Raw genomic sequence first — 19,833 nt, forward strand, 5'->3', positions numbered from 1 at the left:
GGCAATGAAGGGGCCTTTTCTGATCAGAGTTTGAATATACTTTCATTATTATGGGTTTTTTTGTGTGTACTGCTCCCACCCCTGGAATGGATCTTCTTGGGTTTCTGTGGTCTTTGCACAAAATACATGGCATAGAGAGAAAGGATGTGTTTTTGCTGACTCTGGGAAAATGGCAAACAACCAAATGCATCAGTCAGGAACAGTGAGCAATAGCTTTAAATGCAAACAACTGTTAGCAGCACATTTTAGTGCATTAATAATTTACACTCCACAGAAAGTTTAATTTATGCAAAGTGAGAGCTTTGTGGCATAGTTACAAAAGGCACACATGATCCTGGGGACAACAGATCTATAGCAAGCCTATGACTCCTCCCAGGGAGCCATACCCTGACTGCCAAGTCTCTTGTTTTCATCACAGGTCTTACTGTACAGTTTGTACAGCATCTTTCTTAACGCACCAATGGCTGGGTGCTGTACAAGAGCATTTCCTCATGCATCCATATAAAGAAAAGAGAGGCATTCTGAGATCTACCCATGCTAAAGAAATGGCCAAAGCTGCAAAGCATGCACACCAAAACATTCAGAATGGTTGCCAGCAAAGGGGAAAAAAATACAATTATCTTCCAAGCTTCATGACCCTGGGAGGCTCGCTGGATTATTACCAATGAACTGTCACTTCCATCTCCAGGTTGCAGCTGCTGCACATCAAGCTGCCTTGGACCCTGCCTTGCCCTGAAGACTGCAGCAGCCAGTGTCCTCCAGAAGCCCAACGACACCCCACCATCCAGAATACGCATGCTGATGGGCCAGAAGGAGCTGATTCTCTGCAGACAACACAAGCACTGAAAGGGAGATTGATGAAGGTGCCATGCAATCCTGGATCCTGCAGCAAAGCCCATCAAACAGAGACGGCTTTGCTTAGGCTTCCCCAAACCTGATGTGTGCAGCATGTTTCAGTCCTCTGAGCCTTACTGCCCCACTTACTCCTCCCAGCTTGGGGACCCATGGGACCACAGACCTGCATACCCAGGGGGCCCAGGTCCCAGGAAGGCTGCTCTCTGTCCAAAGACATCAGAAAGCAACACGCAGCATCTTGCCATTTAATGTGGCTTTTTGTGTATAGAAGATTACCAGAGTGGCAAATCGAATGCCCCACAGGTTAGACATGCCAAGTGTTTCCCCTGTGCGTGGGCAGAAGGATACAGCCTCTGCCTAAGCCTCTTCCAGACTCTCACCTCACTCCAGGGTCAGGACAGACAGCAAGTGAAAGGAAGGAGGAGGTAACTAATTTGCGTGTGTGGTTTTGGGACGGGACTGGGAACGCAAAATGGATGGGGCTTCATGGGCTTGGCAGTGCCTCAACTTCCCATAGTATTTCAGGGCAAACCCTCTGTTTTTAAAAAGACCACTTACACAAGTGTTCTTCATTCTGCTTTAATTTGCAACCTTAGCAATATTCAGGTAAGTTTTTCCCTGCAGAATATATGTACATACATTAAACAAGATTGCTTTCAAGACATTTGATTGATCAGATGCAAAACACCTGTCTCTACACCCTATCTTTTTCCAAGGCCAGAGAGTTAAGCGATCAGCAAATGGCTGTAGGTTTTTAATAATTAATTAATTAACCCTGAGTTTAGGAGACCCACTAAAAACAAGGTCTGCACATGAGGGTTCAGTAACAACAGTTTAAAAACACATAGGGAGGAATGTCAGTCAGTAAGACACAGCAGCATATGTCACCTTGCCTTCCATTCTTCCTGTTGCTGGAGAAAATGTTCCTGTGATGAGCTCTCCCTTTCCATTAACTACACAGATAGAGCCTGGCTGTCTGTGTAATTAATGTGTAGTTAAAACAGAGTCTGGGTTTTGAACAGTCTCCATAGAGCTGTGCAGTACGTAGCTCTACTATGTCAGCTATATGAAACCTCCCCACCATTCACCTCATGCATAAGCAGTAGTGACACACTTTCCTACAGAAGCACGCAGCCACCCTCCTTGTATTTCATGTTAGGCTAACACTGCGCTGCTGACAAAACTGAGCATCACGTGCTTTGCAAACGTGCATTACCAGTGTCGAAATCTTTGGCTTTCTTTAATGCCTGCCACAAGCAAGAGTTTGGCTTTGTTTCTCTGTAAAATGCTGAATGAGGGAGGAAAGCTAGGGTTTGACCTCTGAAGCCCACAATGCACAGTTGTGCACCCACAGCATAGCATCAAGGCTTATCTTGCATTGAAATGAATGCAATCAAAGTCCTCCTTATATTTCTTTTCTCTAATCACTTTCCCAGTCATTGGCTTGCTGTTCTTTTTCTGGGGTAAATGCTCCATGGTTCCTCTAATGTATACCGAGCACAGCAATTTCATAGTATCTGCTCCCAACTGTGTTAACACCGCCCACCCCACCAAGCCCTCCTAAAGGAAACAAAACAAAGCAAATGTGTTGGCTACTGGTAATGTTAAGGAGATTTTTGAAGAGCAAACAAATATGCAAAAATGAACCAATCTGGGGAAAACAGGTCAAGTGCCCCGAATTCAGAGGAGGAAAGAAATTTTGAACCTGAAGTCCATGTACACTTAGGATCAAAGCAATGTGGCAGGAAATCCCCCATCATTGGAGTGTTGCAGGAGGGTAAGGAAGAGGCAGAGTAGGTGAAGGATGGGCCCAACTGCACAGCGCTCTGACATGGGACAGGGCATGTGGCTGTCGAAGGCCTGTGGGTAATGGTCAGGGGATAGACCAACACCAGGGGTGATGTGGGGGCATCTACTGTGGACCAGCTCATGAAGAGGTGAAGCAACTCTTCAGGCAGCTGGAGGAAGCCTCATGATAGCAGGACCAGCTATTCCCAGGGGACTTTTCCCACCAGCAATAGCTTCTGGAAGGGTCCCTGTCTGGGACACAAAAAATGCACTGGGAGTGAAGCTGTTTGGGCAGCATCCCCACTGGGTGGAGGGGATGGTGCACCATGAGCAGGGCACAAAGGGCAGTGGTGGTGATGGAGGGCAGGGTCAGCCACAGCCCAGCAATCACCCAGCATGTCCACGAGGACGAAGCCCGTCAAGATTGAGACAGAAGTCCAGAACATTGGTCAGGGTCAGCACTGTGGCCAGGCACAGGCATGGCACAGCACAGCCTGGACAGGGACTCAGAACGTCAAAAGCAGCTCTGGCATTACAGGGAAGGCCCCAAGTGACGCTTCTCCCAGCTCCTTCTCACGCTCACTTTATCTGCTTCCCTGCAGCCTGATCCCAGGTATCACTGCACTGGGTCAGAGCTGGCCTTAACCACAGGCAGTCAGACCCCAAGGAGGACAAGGAGAAGGCTCAGGCCTCTGACACAGCAAAAGTGAAGTGGAGAAACATGAGCAGTGAAAATTTGCTGTGAAAAAACAACCCCCTCGCATTTTGTTTCCATACACAACCAGATGCTGCAGAGGATGGAAGGCAGAAGGGCACAAGTAAATCAGAGGGAGCTGGTACAAGGCAGAGGCTGGAAGTAGAGAGGCCAGGGGAGTGTAGCAGGAAGGGTAAAAGCAATCCCTGCTCCCATTTGTCCATGCTTCAGTCCTGATTTTCCTCGGTGAGAGGGAGAAGGAGGACCATGTCCAAGGCTGACCTCCAGGGTTGCCTCTTTCTCCAGACTCTCCCAGCACTGCAGCGACTGCTGCAGATTCCCAGAGACACCTCCAAGCTGAACGCAGGCATCATCTGAAGGGGCAGTCCGATCTCAAGGGTTTGTATTTCAAATGCAAATGCCACTGCCAGCTCAGCGGCCACTAATATGTACGACTTCCCGGGGGAGCTGATGGATATGGGTTCAGGGGAATAAATGCAAGCCCAGTAGGAATTGTCTTTGTGTCTTAGATCCCAAAACAGGGGAAATCAGGACAGCTTGTTATCACTATACAAGAGGTTGGGAGGCATCCACTCATTCATCCAGAATCGGTTCTTGTTTGAAACGAAGTTTTTCTCAACTGTTTTGCTATTGCCTTTCTAAGGCAATAAGGTTTCTAAAAGAAACCGAAAAAGAAAGGGCTGTGCCATCTAGGGTATACATAAGCCTGCCAAACAAATTGGATCCCTCTGCTGGGTAGAATTACAAACCTGTACATAACAGGAAGGCTAGCAAATCAGCTAAAAAAAAAATAAAATAAGGGACTGGTCAGCTGCTTCTGCTTATTCCTTCTCAGAGCAGTAGGGGGAGAAAAAAGATCAACTTAAAATTAACAATGGTCAGTCATTCTTACACTTGATTAGCTCGCACAAATCCTTGCCCTAAGTCTCCCGGGGCAATATTCACTAAGATATCCCTCCACAGGAAAAATGGCTCCAGAGGGTGATTAAAGACCATGAGGCCAAATTCAGGTTGCTCTGAACTAGCCTGTGGGAGCCAAGAGCTTAATGCTTATCCTCTAGGAAGGATGCATTTTGTGAGAGGATCTTTTGAGGCTGAGATGCAATTATCTTATACCAGAGCACAACTTCAGCCAACTTACTGTGTGGATCCACAGTGGATGAAGATGTTACATCTTCTGAAACTCCTTCTGCTGACCACTTGAAATTTCAGAATGTGGGTTGTAAACCAGTTACTTAAGTCTCCCTTTCCCTCCCACTCCATCAAAGTAAAATGAAGGATAATAATGCACCATAAACTGAGATAAATATGCCTCATATCTTTGAATAGTATCTATCTACCACATTGCTCAGGAAGCTCAGGATCTGACAGACTCCACCACGGAAACAAAGAAAAAAATATCTTCAGTTGTGCAGCTCCTGAGGTGTATAAACAACGTGGCTTGAGAATTTTGGCAAAAGAGATAGCAGAACATCACACACACACACAAAAAAAAACCCAAAACCAAAAAAACAACCAAAAAACAACCAACCAAACAAACAACAAGAGTCCTTCATGCAGCAGATATTCTGTGCCATCCTGGAAGGAGAAATAGAGATTCATGGCAAGGGGGGGGGACTCAACAGTTCTGTGTGTGAATGTTGTGGGGTTTACGTCAAGTTCTCAGTCCTGAATTAGGAAAGCCTCTAACTCTGGTGTTAATGCCACTTTCCTGAAGGGCTTCATTTGTGAAGCTTAGTTATCATTTGCACTGTAGACCACTGGGGAAAGAGTTTAAGATATGTCCAACAGATGCTGTGTGCCATACTGGCAAAACACCCATGGTGAGAAATAATCAAAACTAAGTACATGCTCATAGAAACAATGGCCAATAACACTATATGGTTTGTGGCCACAAAACAGCTCTTTCTCTTGCCAGATTTAAAGGTAATAAAAATTTCAGCAGCTATTTGGTGAGGAAATTTCTGGTGAGGAAACTTTTCCAAGGTTAGCAAATGTTGCATCTGAATTTTTTGGTGTAAATGCTACCCACATCCTCCCCCATTGCTACCCATTCATAAAATAGTTAGCTGCTTGACAGTAATCTTAAAATACCCTGCTGTATGGAACAATTGCATGGAAATTATCAGACAGGTGAAAAACTACCTTTCCAGCTATGTGAAGAACTCCATATCAGTAGTTACATTTGCCTGTGTCATCACACATGGGCATTTGTATGAATGACTGTCCCTCATCTCAGTGGCTCAGCCCAGATAATGCCATTTTGCAGATCTTGTGGAAGTTGACTCCTCCATAGACTGAGGTTGGAAGAATTTGGGATGAAAAATCAAGTCTGCATACCAGGCAAAGGTGTGTCCTTTGGCGAGGGATGACCAAGATCACCAAGTCAGGTTTTTTTTCTGTCAGATAAAGTAATTTGGGGTTTTCTGTGTTAAAACAGGGAGGCTGCCTGCCTACCTCTCCTTGTGCCTATTGAAGACTTTTCAGCACCAATGGACTGTTTTATCCCTGCCCTTTCAAACACATAATTCCATGTTTATGCGTGATACAAATACTAGTCCATCATCAGGAATGCAAGAAGAGAAGTCAGATTGAGACCAGCCATATTTCTGGGGAGTGGAGATAATTCATGTGCTCTGCTTATTTTTAGCAAAGATGGTGGGCAAATCTGAGCCAGCACATTTTTGATTCAATCTGTCCCTGGACACTAACAGATGGTGTTTCCTTGTGCCAAGCACTAATGCACTTTACATTGGCACTCAGTGTCAGGACACAAAGCCTGCCAAGTCCCTGCTAAATTTGCTGATGCCAGGAAAATTGGTAATAAACAGCTAACCAGGGACACAGTCCCAAGTTTTTCCTCTACCTCTAAAGCAGCACAGAAGCTGTACTAGTGCAATGGTGTCAGCTGCTCTCCAGCTCATGGCTATCAATACAGCAAAGGAGGGTCCTGGACTGGGGAAGAAGGGGTCCTGAGGCCATGAATAAAGGTATGTATCTAAAGTTGGAGGGAGATCCATCTGCTTCATGGGAATTAGCTGTTTGCTTAGGACTGAGCTTTGAAAACCTTGATAACTTGTGCCTTAATGCTCAAACATCTGAACTACTGACAATATAAATTGTTCTGTGATTTATATATATCTATGATAATATAAATAATTCTAAATATAAATGCATATATATAAAAATACATCTATATATACACAAATACATATATATATATATATATATATATATATATATATGTATCCATATCACCTGGCAGGGTGTTTCTATTGTTTAGCACTCCTTAGTACTCTTTGAGCAATGAACATATTAAATTTAGTCTTACAGGTCTACTTCCTACCTACCAATTCTAAGTATAATAAGGTCACCTACAAAAGAAAATTCCACAGACTCCTCTGAGGAGATCACTCTGTTTTACAGGTCATTGTGTTTATTCTTTGAATACAAGCATCCAAAATTCTTGAGCTGTAAAATTCCTGTTCCTTTCCACCAGGTGCCTCAGCGCCCAGGCTTCTTTCTTGGACTGCTCGAAGCTTGGTATCCACATTTCTTGGAGAGCAGCCCAGCCAGCGTTTGAAGATGAGAACCAGAACGGTTCTGGTTTGGGGCAGCTCAGGTGGTTAACCTGAGCCTGCCACCTCTGAGGCAGCCATCCCTGGCAATGGAGAGAAATAAAAGTGGTTATTCAGGGACCCTGACAGACAGAGAAGAAAGGTGCTGTGCCATTAGTAGATTATGAAAGCAAGTCAGTGACGTTCTCCTTCCACCTACAGGTTTGACTGTAACCATGAATATGCAGATCCAGATAGTCATAGAGTATTTAAGTCAGGAGGGACGTCCAGTGATCATCTAGTCTAGTTCCCTCTTCCAAACAGGTCTAACCATATCTAATTGCTTAGGGCAGTATTGACTTGAGTCTTAAAACACCTCCAAGGACAGAGATCCCACAACCCCTCTGGGCAATCTGTTTCCAAACGTTCCAGGTCATCTGAAGCAAGTCAGCAAGTTAGGCTACTTTCTGTAGCCTGATAAAAACAATTCAAGCGTTCCACTGAAATGACTACCAGCTTGATGGTCAACATGTATGAGCTCAAGTACTGCAGCAGTATGAGGAACACAGGCTCTGGCCATGCAGCCACACCTTCTACCAACACCTTTTGACATGAAGGTGCACAACCGAATGGCACTGCAATGCCAGTGGTTGTAGGCTGGCCAGAAATCTGGTAACCAGACTTCCTGGGACAAATAAGAGACTAGTGTCATTTTGAAGCCTCTCTGAGACACAAGGACAAAGTCACACGTACCTTTTCTTTCCTTCGGATGTTTTCCCACACTCTGTTACACACCATGCACTCAAAGGTGTCAATGTAATTGTCCTGGGTAATATCTTGCACTCCCCACTTGCGTTCCTTCATTGCTGTAAGCAGCCTTGGGTTGGAAATGTCCCCTTTCAGTTTCCATTGTAGGTAGGACTCATATTCTTGATCGTTTGTATCCAGTGTTTTGATGTAGTGGGCCAGTTCCCGAGGGTGTGAAAAACTGGACACTAGGATTGCACTCTTGTTACTAGGAAGCCAGTCTACAATGCTGGGAGACCCAAAGTACACTGGTACCACTCCCAACTTCAGTGGCCGCCAGAGTTTTTCAGTGATGTAATCTTCACAGATAGCATTTTCAAAAGCAAGAATGAACTTGTACTGTGCCAGTATTTTATAGAAGTTTCTATCGTCCATGGCAGTTGGATTTCTCAGATGTTGAGGAAGGTCTCTGTTATGCAGACATTCCCCATAAGCATCTACTTCAATGTGGCACATCAGCTCACGGACATAGCTATCCCGGTCAGAAGGAGGGTTGCAGTCAGACTGCACATATACAAGTGGTGCAAGCCTCTTCCTCAAGCTGTTCTTCATCTGCAGTGGGATCATGTACCTCAATGATTTCAGGACCTCTATACTCTCAAGGTACTGAGTGGTCAGCGGTAGGTGAGAATGGCGGCTAAAGGTTGCAGTGTGGTTGAATAAGGTGATGGTCGGTTCGTGGAAAAGTTTGTAGTTGTTTTTTGGTGACTCTTCATGGAAAAGGGCCCAATCATGATAGTCTTTACGAGGGAGGGGTAAGCTGCCTATACTGAAGTCAGTACCTAGACAAAAGCAAACCGTCTTTAGACTGCCCCTATCTCTGCTGCAACACTAACTACACTGACACAGAAGTCTAGTTTTAATTCAACATCAGCCCTAAAACCATTGCATTTATGACATTATAAGGCAGAATTGCAAACAGAGGAATTCATGCAAAGATAGAGGACTGTTATGACAGATAAAACTGAATTTGGCAGCAGAAGAATCTAGAGAATGGGGATCAGTAGTTAATGCCAGAAATGGTTTCCTTTCAGGTCATATTAATTTAAAGGCCTTTCATTTCAAAGGCTTGCTAGGAATTTTATATTTTAATGCACTGAAATGAGACTAATAAGATGCTTAATAATCTCCTAGTTCTGTAAATAGGGGAACAAATGGTATTGCCTCTATGATGTGAGGGAAATAGTTACTGCAGGGCTCAATTTGGTTCTAGTAGCAAAACAACAAAAAGGATTCTAAAATATTGGACAGGGTTAAGGAGAAAAATTACAAGAATGACTTCAAGTCTTGGAAAGACATTGTACTATAGAGACTTTGGAAGCCCATCTATGTAGTTTATCAAAGAGAAAGTTATGAGGTGATGTAACCCCTATTTTCAAAAAGGGAAACAAGGAAGACCCAGGGAACTACAGGCCAGTCAGTCTCACCTCTGTGCCTGGCAAGATCATGGAGCAGATCCTCCTGGAAACTCTGCTGAGGCATGTAGAAAACAAGGAGGTGATTGGTGACAGCCAGCATGGCTTCACCAAGGGCAAGTCATGCCTAACAAATTTGGTGGCCTTCTACGAAGGGGTTACAGCGGCAGTGGACAAGGGAAGACCAACCAACCTCATCTACTTAGATTTGTGCAAAGCGCTTGACACTGTCCCACACAATACCCTGGTCTCTAAATTGAAGATACATGGATTTGACAAATGGACCACTCAGTGCATAAAGAACTGGCTGGACAGTCACACTCAAAGAGTTGCAGTCAATGGTGTGATGTCCAAGTGGAGACCAGTGATGAGTGGCGTTCTCAGGGTTCGGTATTGGAACCAGTACTGTTCAACATCTTTGTTGGTGACATGGCCAGTGCGATTGAATGCTGCCTCAGCAAGTATGTCGGTGACACAGAGCTGTGTGGAGCGGGTTGACATGCTGGAGGGAAGGGATGCCATCCAGAGGGACCTGGACAGGCTGGAGAAGTGGGTCCACGCCAACCTCATGAAGTTCCACCAGGCCAAGTGCAAGGTCCTGCACGTGCGTTGGGGCAATTCCAAGCACAAACACAGGCTGGGCGGAGAAAGAATTGAAAGCAGCCCTGAGGAGAAGAACCTGGGGGTGTTGCTTGAGCAGAAGCTCAACGTGAGCTGGCAATGCACACTTGCAGCCCAGAAAGGCAACCACATCCCGGGCTGCATCGGAAGAAGTGTGCCCAGCAGGTCAAGGGAGGTGATCCTTCCCCTCTACTCCGCGCTGGTGAGACCCCACCTGGAATACTGCATCCAGCTCTGGAGTCCGCAACACGGGAAAGACATGGACCTGTTAGAGCTGGTCCAGAGGAGGGCCACGAAGATGAACAGGGGGCTGGAGCACCTCTCCTATGAGGACAGGGTGAGAGAGTTGGGATTGTTCAGCCTGGAGGAGAGGAGTCTCTGGGGAGACCTTATAGCAGCCTTCCAGTACCTAAAGGGGGCCTACAGGAGAGCTCGGGAAGGACTTTTTACTAGGGCATGTAGCGATAGGAAGAGGGGGAATGGCTTTAAACTAGAAGAGGGCAGGTTCAGATTGAACATTAGGAAGAAGTTTTTCACTTTGAGGGTGGTAAGGCACTGGAACAGGTTGCCCAGAGAGGTTGTTGAGGCTCCATCCCTGGAGGTGTTCAAGGCCAGGCTGGACATGGTCTTGGGCAACCTGGTCTAGTGGGAGGTGTCCCTGCCTATGGCAGGGGGGTTGGAACTCAATGATCTTCAAGGTTCTTTCCAACCTAAACCATTCTATGATTCTATGATTCTATCACAGCTGCCCACTAGATACATAAAGAAGTAGCTTCTGGCAGAAGAGAACTCCTCAAACTAATGCCAATAGGAGAAGAACCATGTCTAAACTCTAAAAACAGGCAACTGCAGCTGCTTGCACCTCCCTGCGAGGACAGGGACCCTCCAGAGCAACTTAGGAAAGCTGTCGTGGAAGCTTCAGGACAAACCTAGAAGCCTTTTTCCAAAGGCTGGTCTGTGCAAAACTGAATTCAAAATACCAGCTCATGAATCTGACCCTTGCTCTCCCTTCAGTACCGCTGTACTACTCTTACACAACTAGCCTTATTGCAGATGAAATGCAAAGCTGGTGAATCTCTGTCAAGATATCTCCTCACTGTCTTATATCTGCATGTGTTTTTTACGTAACTACAAGCACTGAATATACAAAACTTTTAACTGGTATTGTGAAGCAAGGCAGGTTCATAAACTGAACCAAAGAGTGAGTAGCTGGTTTAGAAAACACCACAAATCCCTTCTCTTTGGACAAGGTATTCTACCATCCCAGTCACACTTGTAAGTTTTCATTCTGTTCTACCCTTGACCTCAAACACTGATGGGAACAAAGAGGGAGCTAGCAAAAGTCTAACACAGAATTTTGATCTAAAACGTAATATATAAAGAAGGAAAAAAAAAAATGCCCAGTGGTCTTCGTGGCTGCACGAGCATACCAAGGTGACTCAAAGGACGACCTTATAAAATCAACGTAAGACTTCACTACTGCAGTGAAGATAGATGTTAGCTGTCAGTAACATAAAAACGTCCTATAGAGCAAGATCCTTCAAGAGCATTAAGTGGGTTTTTTTAAGGCCACTAAGTATTTGACCTTCTGTTTTCTACTGAAGGGTGGTCCCAAGCCCTCAACACCAAAAGGATGAAGGACTGTGCCACTCACTGAAAAACACTATTTGCTGCCTCTCATTTTGATGTGTTATAGTGATACAAGAAGGTGAGGAAAACTGAATCACAGAATCACAGAATGATTAGGGTTGGAAGGGACCTCTGGAGATCATCTAGTCCAACCCCCCTGCCAGAGCAGGGTCACCTACAGCAGGTTGCACAGGATGGCGTCCATGCAGGTTTTGAATATCTCCAGAGTGGGAGACTCCACAACCTCTCTGGGCAGCCTGTTCCAGTGCTCTGCCACCCTCAAAGTAAAGAAGTCCCTCCTCATGTTTAGATGGAACTTCCTGTGTTCAAGTTTGAGCCCATCACCTCTTGTTCTAAAGTGAATCTGATTCTCACAGGGAAGCTAATAAGGCCTATCTGATTTTGAAAACGCTTTGTTCTAAGTGATGCCCAGAAGAGAAGTAGCAGTGCATACAGACAATAATGAAATGCTGTGGATTGAAACCACCACACTTCAGCTCTGCCTCTCACAAGGGTCCTTCCTCTTTAAGGCACTATTGCAGGGAAGAGGGAAGGAAAATGAAGGAAAGAATGAGACAATGAAAAGGATGAGAGACAAAAATGCAACATGTAAAACTTACTAAACAAGGAGAGAATTAGGCAAAGACAAGCTTAAAGAAAAATGCACTATAGATCAGAGCACATCATAATGATTGATTCTAACATAACACTTTATCAATCTCAGTCCACCAGACAACAAGCTTTTAGGGACTAAAGAGAAGATAACATCAGCATGTTCCCTACCCCATGAGATGAAGGAAATAAAGGGGCTTATGAGGGGATAAAGAAAGCTCAACAAGACTACAATTACTAGCAACTTCAACTTCCAAACTATTAATTAGGATATGTGGCAAAGTGCAGAAGATGAAGACAGATGCTGTCAGAAGTTCTATATCTTAGCAGACGTCTTTCATTCAGGTTTCATACTCCAAGGACTCATTGCTCCAGCACAGAAAAGCTGGACATCCTCCTCCCTGAGAAACAACAATCCCAAGGCTCCAACAACACAGCATGGCACCAGATCCAGCTCAGTTGCATTGGTAGCTCACGCCTCACGCAAAACTCTGCAAAGTATGTGACACTGACAAGGTGGCGTTGGGAATCCCTCCCAAAAGCAGAAACAAAATTCAGCAAGTGGATGCCACATTTCACTTCCAAACAGGAGATGATGGCACTTGACAAAGTCATCACCTACCCCTAGAGGCTTCCCAGCCCAGGACACTAAGTCAGAACAAGCTTCAGAAAAGAAGCTGTTCCTAGCAAAGCAGTTCTGCTGGAAAACATCTGCACCCCATATTTTTGCATAACATTTTTCCTAAGTATGGATCATTCTTCTTCACTCTTCTCACTGACCAAACATTAGGGGAAAATTAACACAGTTTCTTTGGAAGGTGAAACTGTGTCCTGATCCAACCTTAGTGCAGAAATGCAGATGTTCAAGCTTTCACTCAGCAGGCTGTCCAGAGGGAAATTCTGGAACACCAAAATCTGTCTTTTTGCTCTGTGTGTGTGTATGTGTGTGAAGATTTTCTTTATTGACGAAGTATTTTTTTTCACATTCAGTACCATCTATGACCTTTGCCTCTGCAGGTTTTAGCATTGTGAGATCATTTATTGTGGTTTAAAAATAAGTAACATTTTTGCATGTGTTGACATTTGTCTTTGCACTGTTCACAGCCAACATCACTAGAAAAAGGAAAAAAAAACTACAGGGAAAGTCTTTTGCCCAGTATAAATAGTCCTTTGAAAATAAGTAAGCAAACCATGTCCACAAGCCTGCTAAAAATGAACAGTAATAGTCCTTCTAATGCTGAAACAGACAAACAGAATTACTACCAGAGAACAAAACCACCAGACTTTACAGCTTTCATGTGATGCAAACCCAGCTTTCCTTGTCTTTAATTGGGTCAGCTTCTCATTCTTTTGCTATTATTCCTTTGCTTTCTTGCTTGACCACTATATTATCAACTGAAAAAGCTGACCTACTTGGAGCTCTGAAAAGATTAGTGATGAGAAGTTTTTGGTTCACTGTTCACCAAGCTAAAGGCCCTTCTTTCCTGTATTTCTAGTTCACCTGTATCCCATTTGAGTGAATGAGATTCAGGACTCTGTTTTATTTTGTTTTGTTTCCAGACAGGAGCTGAATCTACCAGTCACAGAAAAGCATTTGGCTTTATTTTTCTATCTAAAATTCACTTTTTCTCTGAAAAGCAACTGGGGGGGGAAAAAGAAAATTAACAAAATGCCTGGTCTTAAAAGATGCATCTTTTGTGTTTTCTAGACTCACTTTACAGTACATGTAGTGGGAAGTTTCTGAGGTGGCAGGGCCAGAGCAGCTCAGAAGGCTGCACTAGCTGCTGCTCCCTGTGCAGAATCAATAGGTTTCTTTCTCTACTTTCCATCTACAGTCTTTTGGCAATCTCTCGGCACATGAGGCAGGGCAGTTGCACAGTTACCAGTGAGGGCATTATTTTAAGACAAAGACTTGCACAAGTGCAACAAAGGCCTTGCAAAAGCTCCGCTAGGGGTGACAAGCCAGAAGACTGGAAAAAGCTGGCTTGCTCTCAGACTGTCTTTTCATGACTTGGCAATGATGGGAAATTACCTTTTCTCCCATAAACAGAGAGCACATGTGATTGGAAAGCAGTGTGAGACAAGGCAACTGTTATCCCACAGACGTGCACAGTCACTTTTCAGAGGAATTTTACAGAGAACGTGCATCTCTGGATCTCTGTTGATGGCATTCAGCACCAGGCAGAGTTTAGCACAATGAGCTGCGTAAGCTTCCTGCTCTCAGTGATTGCCACCTAGAATACTTAATCTCTACAGGAAAATAACTGGGCAGGAGGGAAAGTTACTCCTTTAAAAAGAAACAGATCCTTACCATAGAACAGAAATGCTCTTGTCATCTGATTGTGCTGGTAGGTCTTGTTGATGGTAAAGAAGCAAACATCCTCTCCGCACTGACCCAGTCTCCCTGTCTCTCCAGTCAGGGGAGACCACCACAGCAGGACAGGATAGTGATTTACATCAGACACTGTCTTGAAGCTGCTTTGACGCTCCTGCTTCTTAAACTGGGAAGTGTGTCTCTCCACAGGCTTTAATGGGCCACTGTGTAAACTGGAGATTACTGCTACCTTATTCTCTGAACTGCTCAGTTCAGTGATAACCTTCAGGGAAATAAACATACATATCACAGCATATCACTGTCATTAGCCATGACATCTGCTTGACAAATCAGAGTTTAAGCACCAAGCACAAACTATGTCTGCATGTGAAGTTTCTGTCAAAGTGGATGCATTTCACTGACTGCAGCCACTGTCCAGGTGATCTTATGTGAGAACAGCAAAAGCTTTAATTTGAATTTGTAAGGAGGAGGCAGGAAATAAATTTTTGTACTAAGATATGGACACATCACATATGATTCAACAACACAACTTCTGCTTTCTCCCTGGAAAAAGCACAAAACTGAGAACAGCCCTTCAGTAGCCAGGTTTCTTCTGGAAATTAGCTGTAAAAAAAATGCATGAAATTTTCATGTTTCTGTGTGGCCGTCAGTATTCACCCCTGTTAATTTTTAAAACACTGACCAAATAAAACAGGTGCAAACAGGTCTTAAAGACAATATAACTACAATTTCGTGGCTAGGTAGAGGAGAAAAGTCTTATCTGTATGCAGTGAAGTGAAAGACCTACCAGTATGAACCATTATTTACAGATCTGAAACCCTACAAGGAACCTTAAAAACTCTCCACCCATAGGAGAAACCTCTAATACTGTTCACCATCAGCCATGAGACAGAAGTGCTCAGAAAATCTGGGGGATTTCTGGTGCCCATGAAGCCACCGCTCTTTTCTACAGGTAGTACCTGCTACAAAAGCAGCCTGGGGCAGACCAGCCTGTCAAGCTAAGTGACAGAAATGGTGCGGGCAGGTATTGCCACAGAATACATAGCTCCTGCTCTTAGCTTTAGCGGGGCAAAGACGTTCCTGCTACCATGCAAATAGCTTTCTGTGTATGCACCTTCACAGGCAGTGCATAATGCCACCCCAGGAACAGCTGCAAGAATGATGAGGGAACTCAAACCCACCAGACAGCTTTGGCCACAGCACTTTGGTTTGCTGGATGGCTCTGAAGGAGGATATTGGAAAGCAGAAGAGTTTTGTTTATATTAAGTTGTTTGAAAACATTTATCTTCCATGATAGCTTTACTGCATGCATTCATTTTGCTGTTTGCTGTGTCATTAGCTCTCACTGTGTAGCAAAATACACTGATTGTACCTAGACTAAATAGGCTCTGTGTGACACAGGATACTGAGACAGCACAAACAGGAGGCTGTGCAATGTGCAGCTGTACAGAAAAATACAGAAAACACTCCCACACTGGAGAGTGGACAAGACACTATCTGGGGAAAAGACTCATATGTCTAAGAGTTTGACAAGATATAACTGCAGCAATATAATTGAAATAAATCTCTAACTATCTCACATCCAGGTTTCTCCAGGAACGTGCTCCTTCTTTGCTTCCAGATTTTGCGCTGGCAGAATTTAAGGAGTCTCTATATTTGCAGAGAATTTCTAGTAGCTCTCTCTGAATCCCTGGAGTTGATACACCACAACTATACTGACAGCTCACGTGCTACAGCAGTCCCAGTGGCAGGGCACCAAGCGTCACCACCCAGTGAACATCCTCAGATAAAAATCCCAGCTAGGCACGGGGAAGCTCTAACTAGCTCCAAACCCGCTTAGCTGTGGAGGTGCAGCAGAATCACAAACCCTCCCAATAAAGGTCCTAACACTTGCTAGCATTGCTCCTATGCTAGGGCAGCCATATAACCTTTGGATGCCTTGTTCAGGGGAACAGAACTGAAAGTTAAGTGTCAGTGACTGCCCCCAAGAAATAGCTGCAATTTGGAGTAGGCAGCTGGCCTGGGAGAGCTTCAGAGGTCCTCCCACTGGCTCCACTGGAAGTTACCAGAGGTACTGGGCTGAACTAGAGCCTCGGTTCAGATCACAGCCCAACTGGAAAGACATATCTGGGGCAGATCCTGGCCTTCTCATGACTCAAGTCCCCTACGGTCCCATGACTGCAAGCCAAGGCTGATTCAATTTGTCTAAAATTTTTTCTCTTCTAATGGAAACCTAGGGTAACCTATACCAGCCACAAACTAATATGCCTCCATGCTGATTTTTCTCTCATGCATTTTTTTACTGACTAGCTACTGGAGTTCCCAATGCCAACAATAGCCTTTGAGTCAGGACTGCGGACAGACTTCCATCACCGCTTACCGATGTGCTCAGATTTCCCTGGTCTTTCTGCCACATTAGTATGAAATGGGTCCAGCTTTGCTCCCCTGCCTAATGAGTTGAAACACATGAACAGATGCTAGATGGAGGCAATGCTAGATGGAGGCAATGCAACATGGCATGTTATGGTACACCAGTCCCAAGAAACTTGCCCAGGAGCCAAGGAGCTATGCAAGAAAGGTGTTCTCTGTGTAATGTCACTACTGGAGTCAGCTATTAACACCATGCTGCTGACAGTTTCTTTAAACACTCCTCTTAAAGCACAGACTTGTATGAAAAATGTCTGTCACCTTCAATGCTCTTTCTCACCTGTCAGAATTGTGTCACACTTTGAGAATAATCTCATGTGTACCCCCCCTTGCCCCTGTACCTGGAGGGTCACCACAAGGAAAAAGGCAGCTGCAAAGCAGAAGCAAGATGCCCACAGTTTCTTCCTCCTCATTCTAATCATGCTGCACTGACAGGCCTGCCAGAGCAGTTAGAACTAGGCATCAGGAAGGCCAGCTTGTCTAAAGTCTTCAGCCTTTGCTGCAGGGCTTTCCCACTCCATCCTTACTCCTCTTCATGGTGACCGCTGCTGAAAAAGGGTAGAGCATCAGTAAAGACCGCTCTCAAGCTCAGTGGCTAGCTTGATGTCTACCCGTATCTTTCCGTAGGTGCCAGAGCCATATTTTGAGCCAGGTATCCAGAAAGCTGCCTGCACAAAACAGCACTTTCATGCACAGCCCCATGCATCTACTCTCCCTCTGGTCATCCTAGACTTGGGCAACCTCTCTAACCAGGTTCACACAGCCTCTCTTCCTAGCAGTGAGCGTAGAGAGATGCTGATGGGCCTGGCTCAGTCCTGTGTGGGAAGGGCAGTCATTTCCCTGAGCTTCAGATGGCAAACTGTGCTGCTTTTCAGCAGACTCACAAACAGATGAGCAATGGAATACTTTCCTATCCTGGGCAAGCCCTGAAAATGCTCCTGGAGGACACACACAACTATCTGGCCTTGGGACTATACTGCAGTCTTCAGGGACTTCTGTTCACCAGCACATCTAGCCCAATGCATAGAGAAAGTTACCATACAGCACACACATAAACTCTCTCCACACCTAAAAACATTTAAACTTATCAAGTTCCCCTTCTCCTGTAATCTACATCTGTGTTGGTCTGCCTCCCTCTCCTCAAATAACTCTTCCCCTTCCCTGACACTTTTTTTAGCTTTCATAGAGCCCTACTGTTTTTCTGCATGCTGGATGTTACTTTGTGAAAATCCCAACTCCTGACAACAGGAGTAGGTAAAATTCCAGCTTTGTTATCCAAAAAAAAAAAAAAGTATGGGAGAAAGATGAGACTTTATCTCTCAACGCAGAGGAGTAAAATTTGAATATGTGGGTATTCTAAAAACTCTGAAACACACGCAAAAAAATGTTTAATAAATTGCTATTTTAAAACTCATCTCTTTAAGAGATGTGCCTCCTGTAATTTAGGCTGGTTTTCTATGAAAAGACGGTGTATGTGATTGTATTGTCACCATGTGCATGCACCTGCCAGCTTTCCCCCCAAGCTAATCCCACTCACAAAGTTAAAAAAAAAACTGACAAAGAGGGATGGGTTCCAAACCCATTGCCTCCCATAGTACTACCTCTGTGGCACTGGCAGATAGAGACAAAAAAAAATGATCCAGTTTCTGCTTCTACTGCAACATGAGTTCATCCCTTCCCCCTGACCATCAGAAAACCTCTTTAGTAAAACTTACATGAAATCATGCTGTGTGAGTTCTGTTTTGCATGGGACAGATGTTTTTGAAGGTTCTGAGTGGGCACTAAAGTGCACAGCTGCCAGCGGAGCACTTCTGAAATCAGGTAGGATCTTTTATAAAGCCCCAGTGTCTTCTGTGCCTCCTACGTTATACCCAAATTAGGGCACCAGGAAGGGAAGGGGCTGAATTCTGCCCACGACTGTGTTGGTGAAAATCTACTCAAGGCATACCCTGGAGCTGCACAGTATCTTCAATACCACACAATACCCTGTGCATGGCAAAAAGTAATATTGTCCTGTCCCAAAAGTAACTTGTCCTGTCCCAACTCCACTGGCAAAGACGACCTTGCAGTGCTTTCCCGCCTCGGCCAGGCCGAGCGCAGGCCCTGAAGACGTGAGGGAAGAAGGATAAATCATCACCCCGGCTGCCCTGCGGGAGCAGCAGCTCCCAGCAAATCCTTCTAAACTTCCTACCAGCTCTCCCTGCCGCCTCTCCTTCCTCGCTGCGTTTCCCCGGGCTCAGCACCCCAGCCAGGGCTGTGCCTGTCCCCCTACAGTCGCCCCTTCCGCCCCTGCCGGGGCTCAGCCCGTCCCGCAGCCCCGCTCGGGCTGCAGCTCCGGCCCTGCTTCCCCCGCCCGTGGCTCGGGCATCCTCCGGCCGGGCGCCCGCCGCTGTACTCACCCCGAGAAAGTCGCTCCCGCCTCACCGCCGCCGTTTCCCTCTGGCTGGCTGTGAGGGAGTTTGGGGTGGGTTTTCTGTTTTTACTTTCAGTTTGTGCACCTCCTGGGTGCGCGGAGGGAAGCGGGGGGAGCGGGGGAGCGGGGGGGGCGGGGGGGAGGGGGGGGCGGAGGCGGCGAGGGCGGTGCGGGGCCCCGCGGCGGGGCGGCGCGGAGAGGAGCCGCGGTCCTTCCCTCCGCCCACCGCCCTGCCAGCCGCCCGGGAGGGGTGTCGGATTTTCTCGGGGTCCTCAGGGCCCTGAAGAGGAAACGCAGAGGGCTAATCGGCCTGAGAGAGCTATCACTTCCAGCCCGCCCGCCCGCTCTTCCTACAGGTTCCGCACTGCAAGACCTCACCCGCCCCCCCCCCCCCCAAAAAAAAATCTGTCCCCGTCACTGATTTCTATAGTTGTTAGCCCTGCTCCCGGCCTCACCGGGGCCTCCCCACAGAGCAGTGCGTAGCGACCGGGAAAAGGTCCTGTCTGCCAGCTTGGTGCTTCCAGAGGCTGGGCCCCTCTTTACAGAGTTTTTGGCATTTGCTATTTGTAGTGAAAGATACTTACTCTGAAAGGCTGGTTCTGTTGGCTCAGGGCAGAGACAGAATTTATCCAGCTGATACAGACACATGAACCATACAT

The 19,833-nt window shown here is 45.8% G+C and overlaps 1 protein-coding gene across 2 annotated transcripts; it reads right to left on the minus strand.

Moving 5' to 3' along the window:
• Positions 1-6,769: 6,769 nt before the first annotated feature.
• Positions 6,770-19,268, minus strand: FUT10 (fucosyltransferase 10). 2 transcript variants are annotated; one of them, XM_082497747.1, is made up of 5 exons: positions 19,161-19,268; positions 17,103-17,309; positions 14,311-14,596; positions 7,669-8,504; positions 6,770-7,019 (listed from the first exon to the last, which is right to left on the minus strand). In XM_082497747.1, the coding sequence occupies exons 2-5, from the start codon at positions 17,181-17,183 to the stop codon at positions 6,795-6,797; spliced, it is 1,428 nt and encodes a 475-aa protein (XP_082353873.1). In that variant the 5' UTR covers positions 17,184-17,309; positions 19,161-19,268; the 3' UTR covers positions 6,770-6,794. The 2 variants fall into 2 exon arrangements, with proteins under 2 accessions (XP_082353873.1, XP_082353874.1); XM_082497748.1 differs by having other exon boundaries at positions 17,103-17,306; positions 19,161-19,193.
• Positions 19,269-19,833: the final 565 nt, after the last annotated feature.

This window comes from Vanellus vanellus (assembly GCF_965231255.1).
Source record: "Vanellus vanellus genome assembly, chromosome: Z".
Lineage (NCBI taxonomy): Eukaryota > Metazoa > Chordata > Aves > Charadriiformes > Charadriidae > Vanellus > Vanellus vanellus.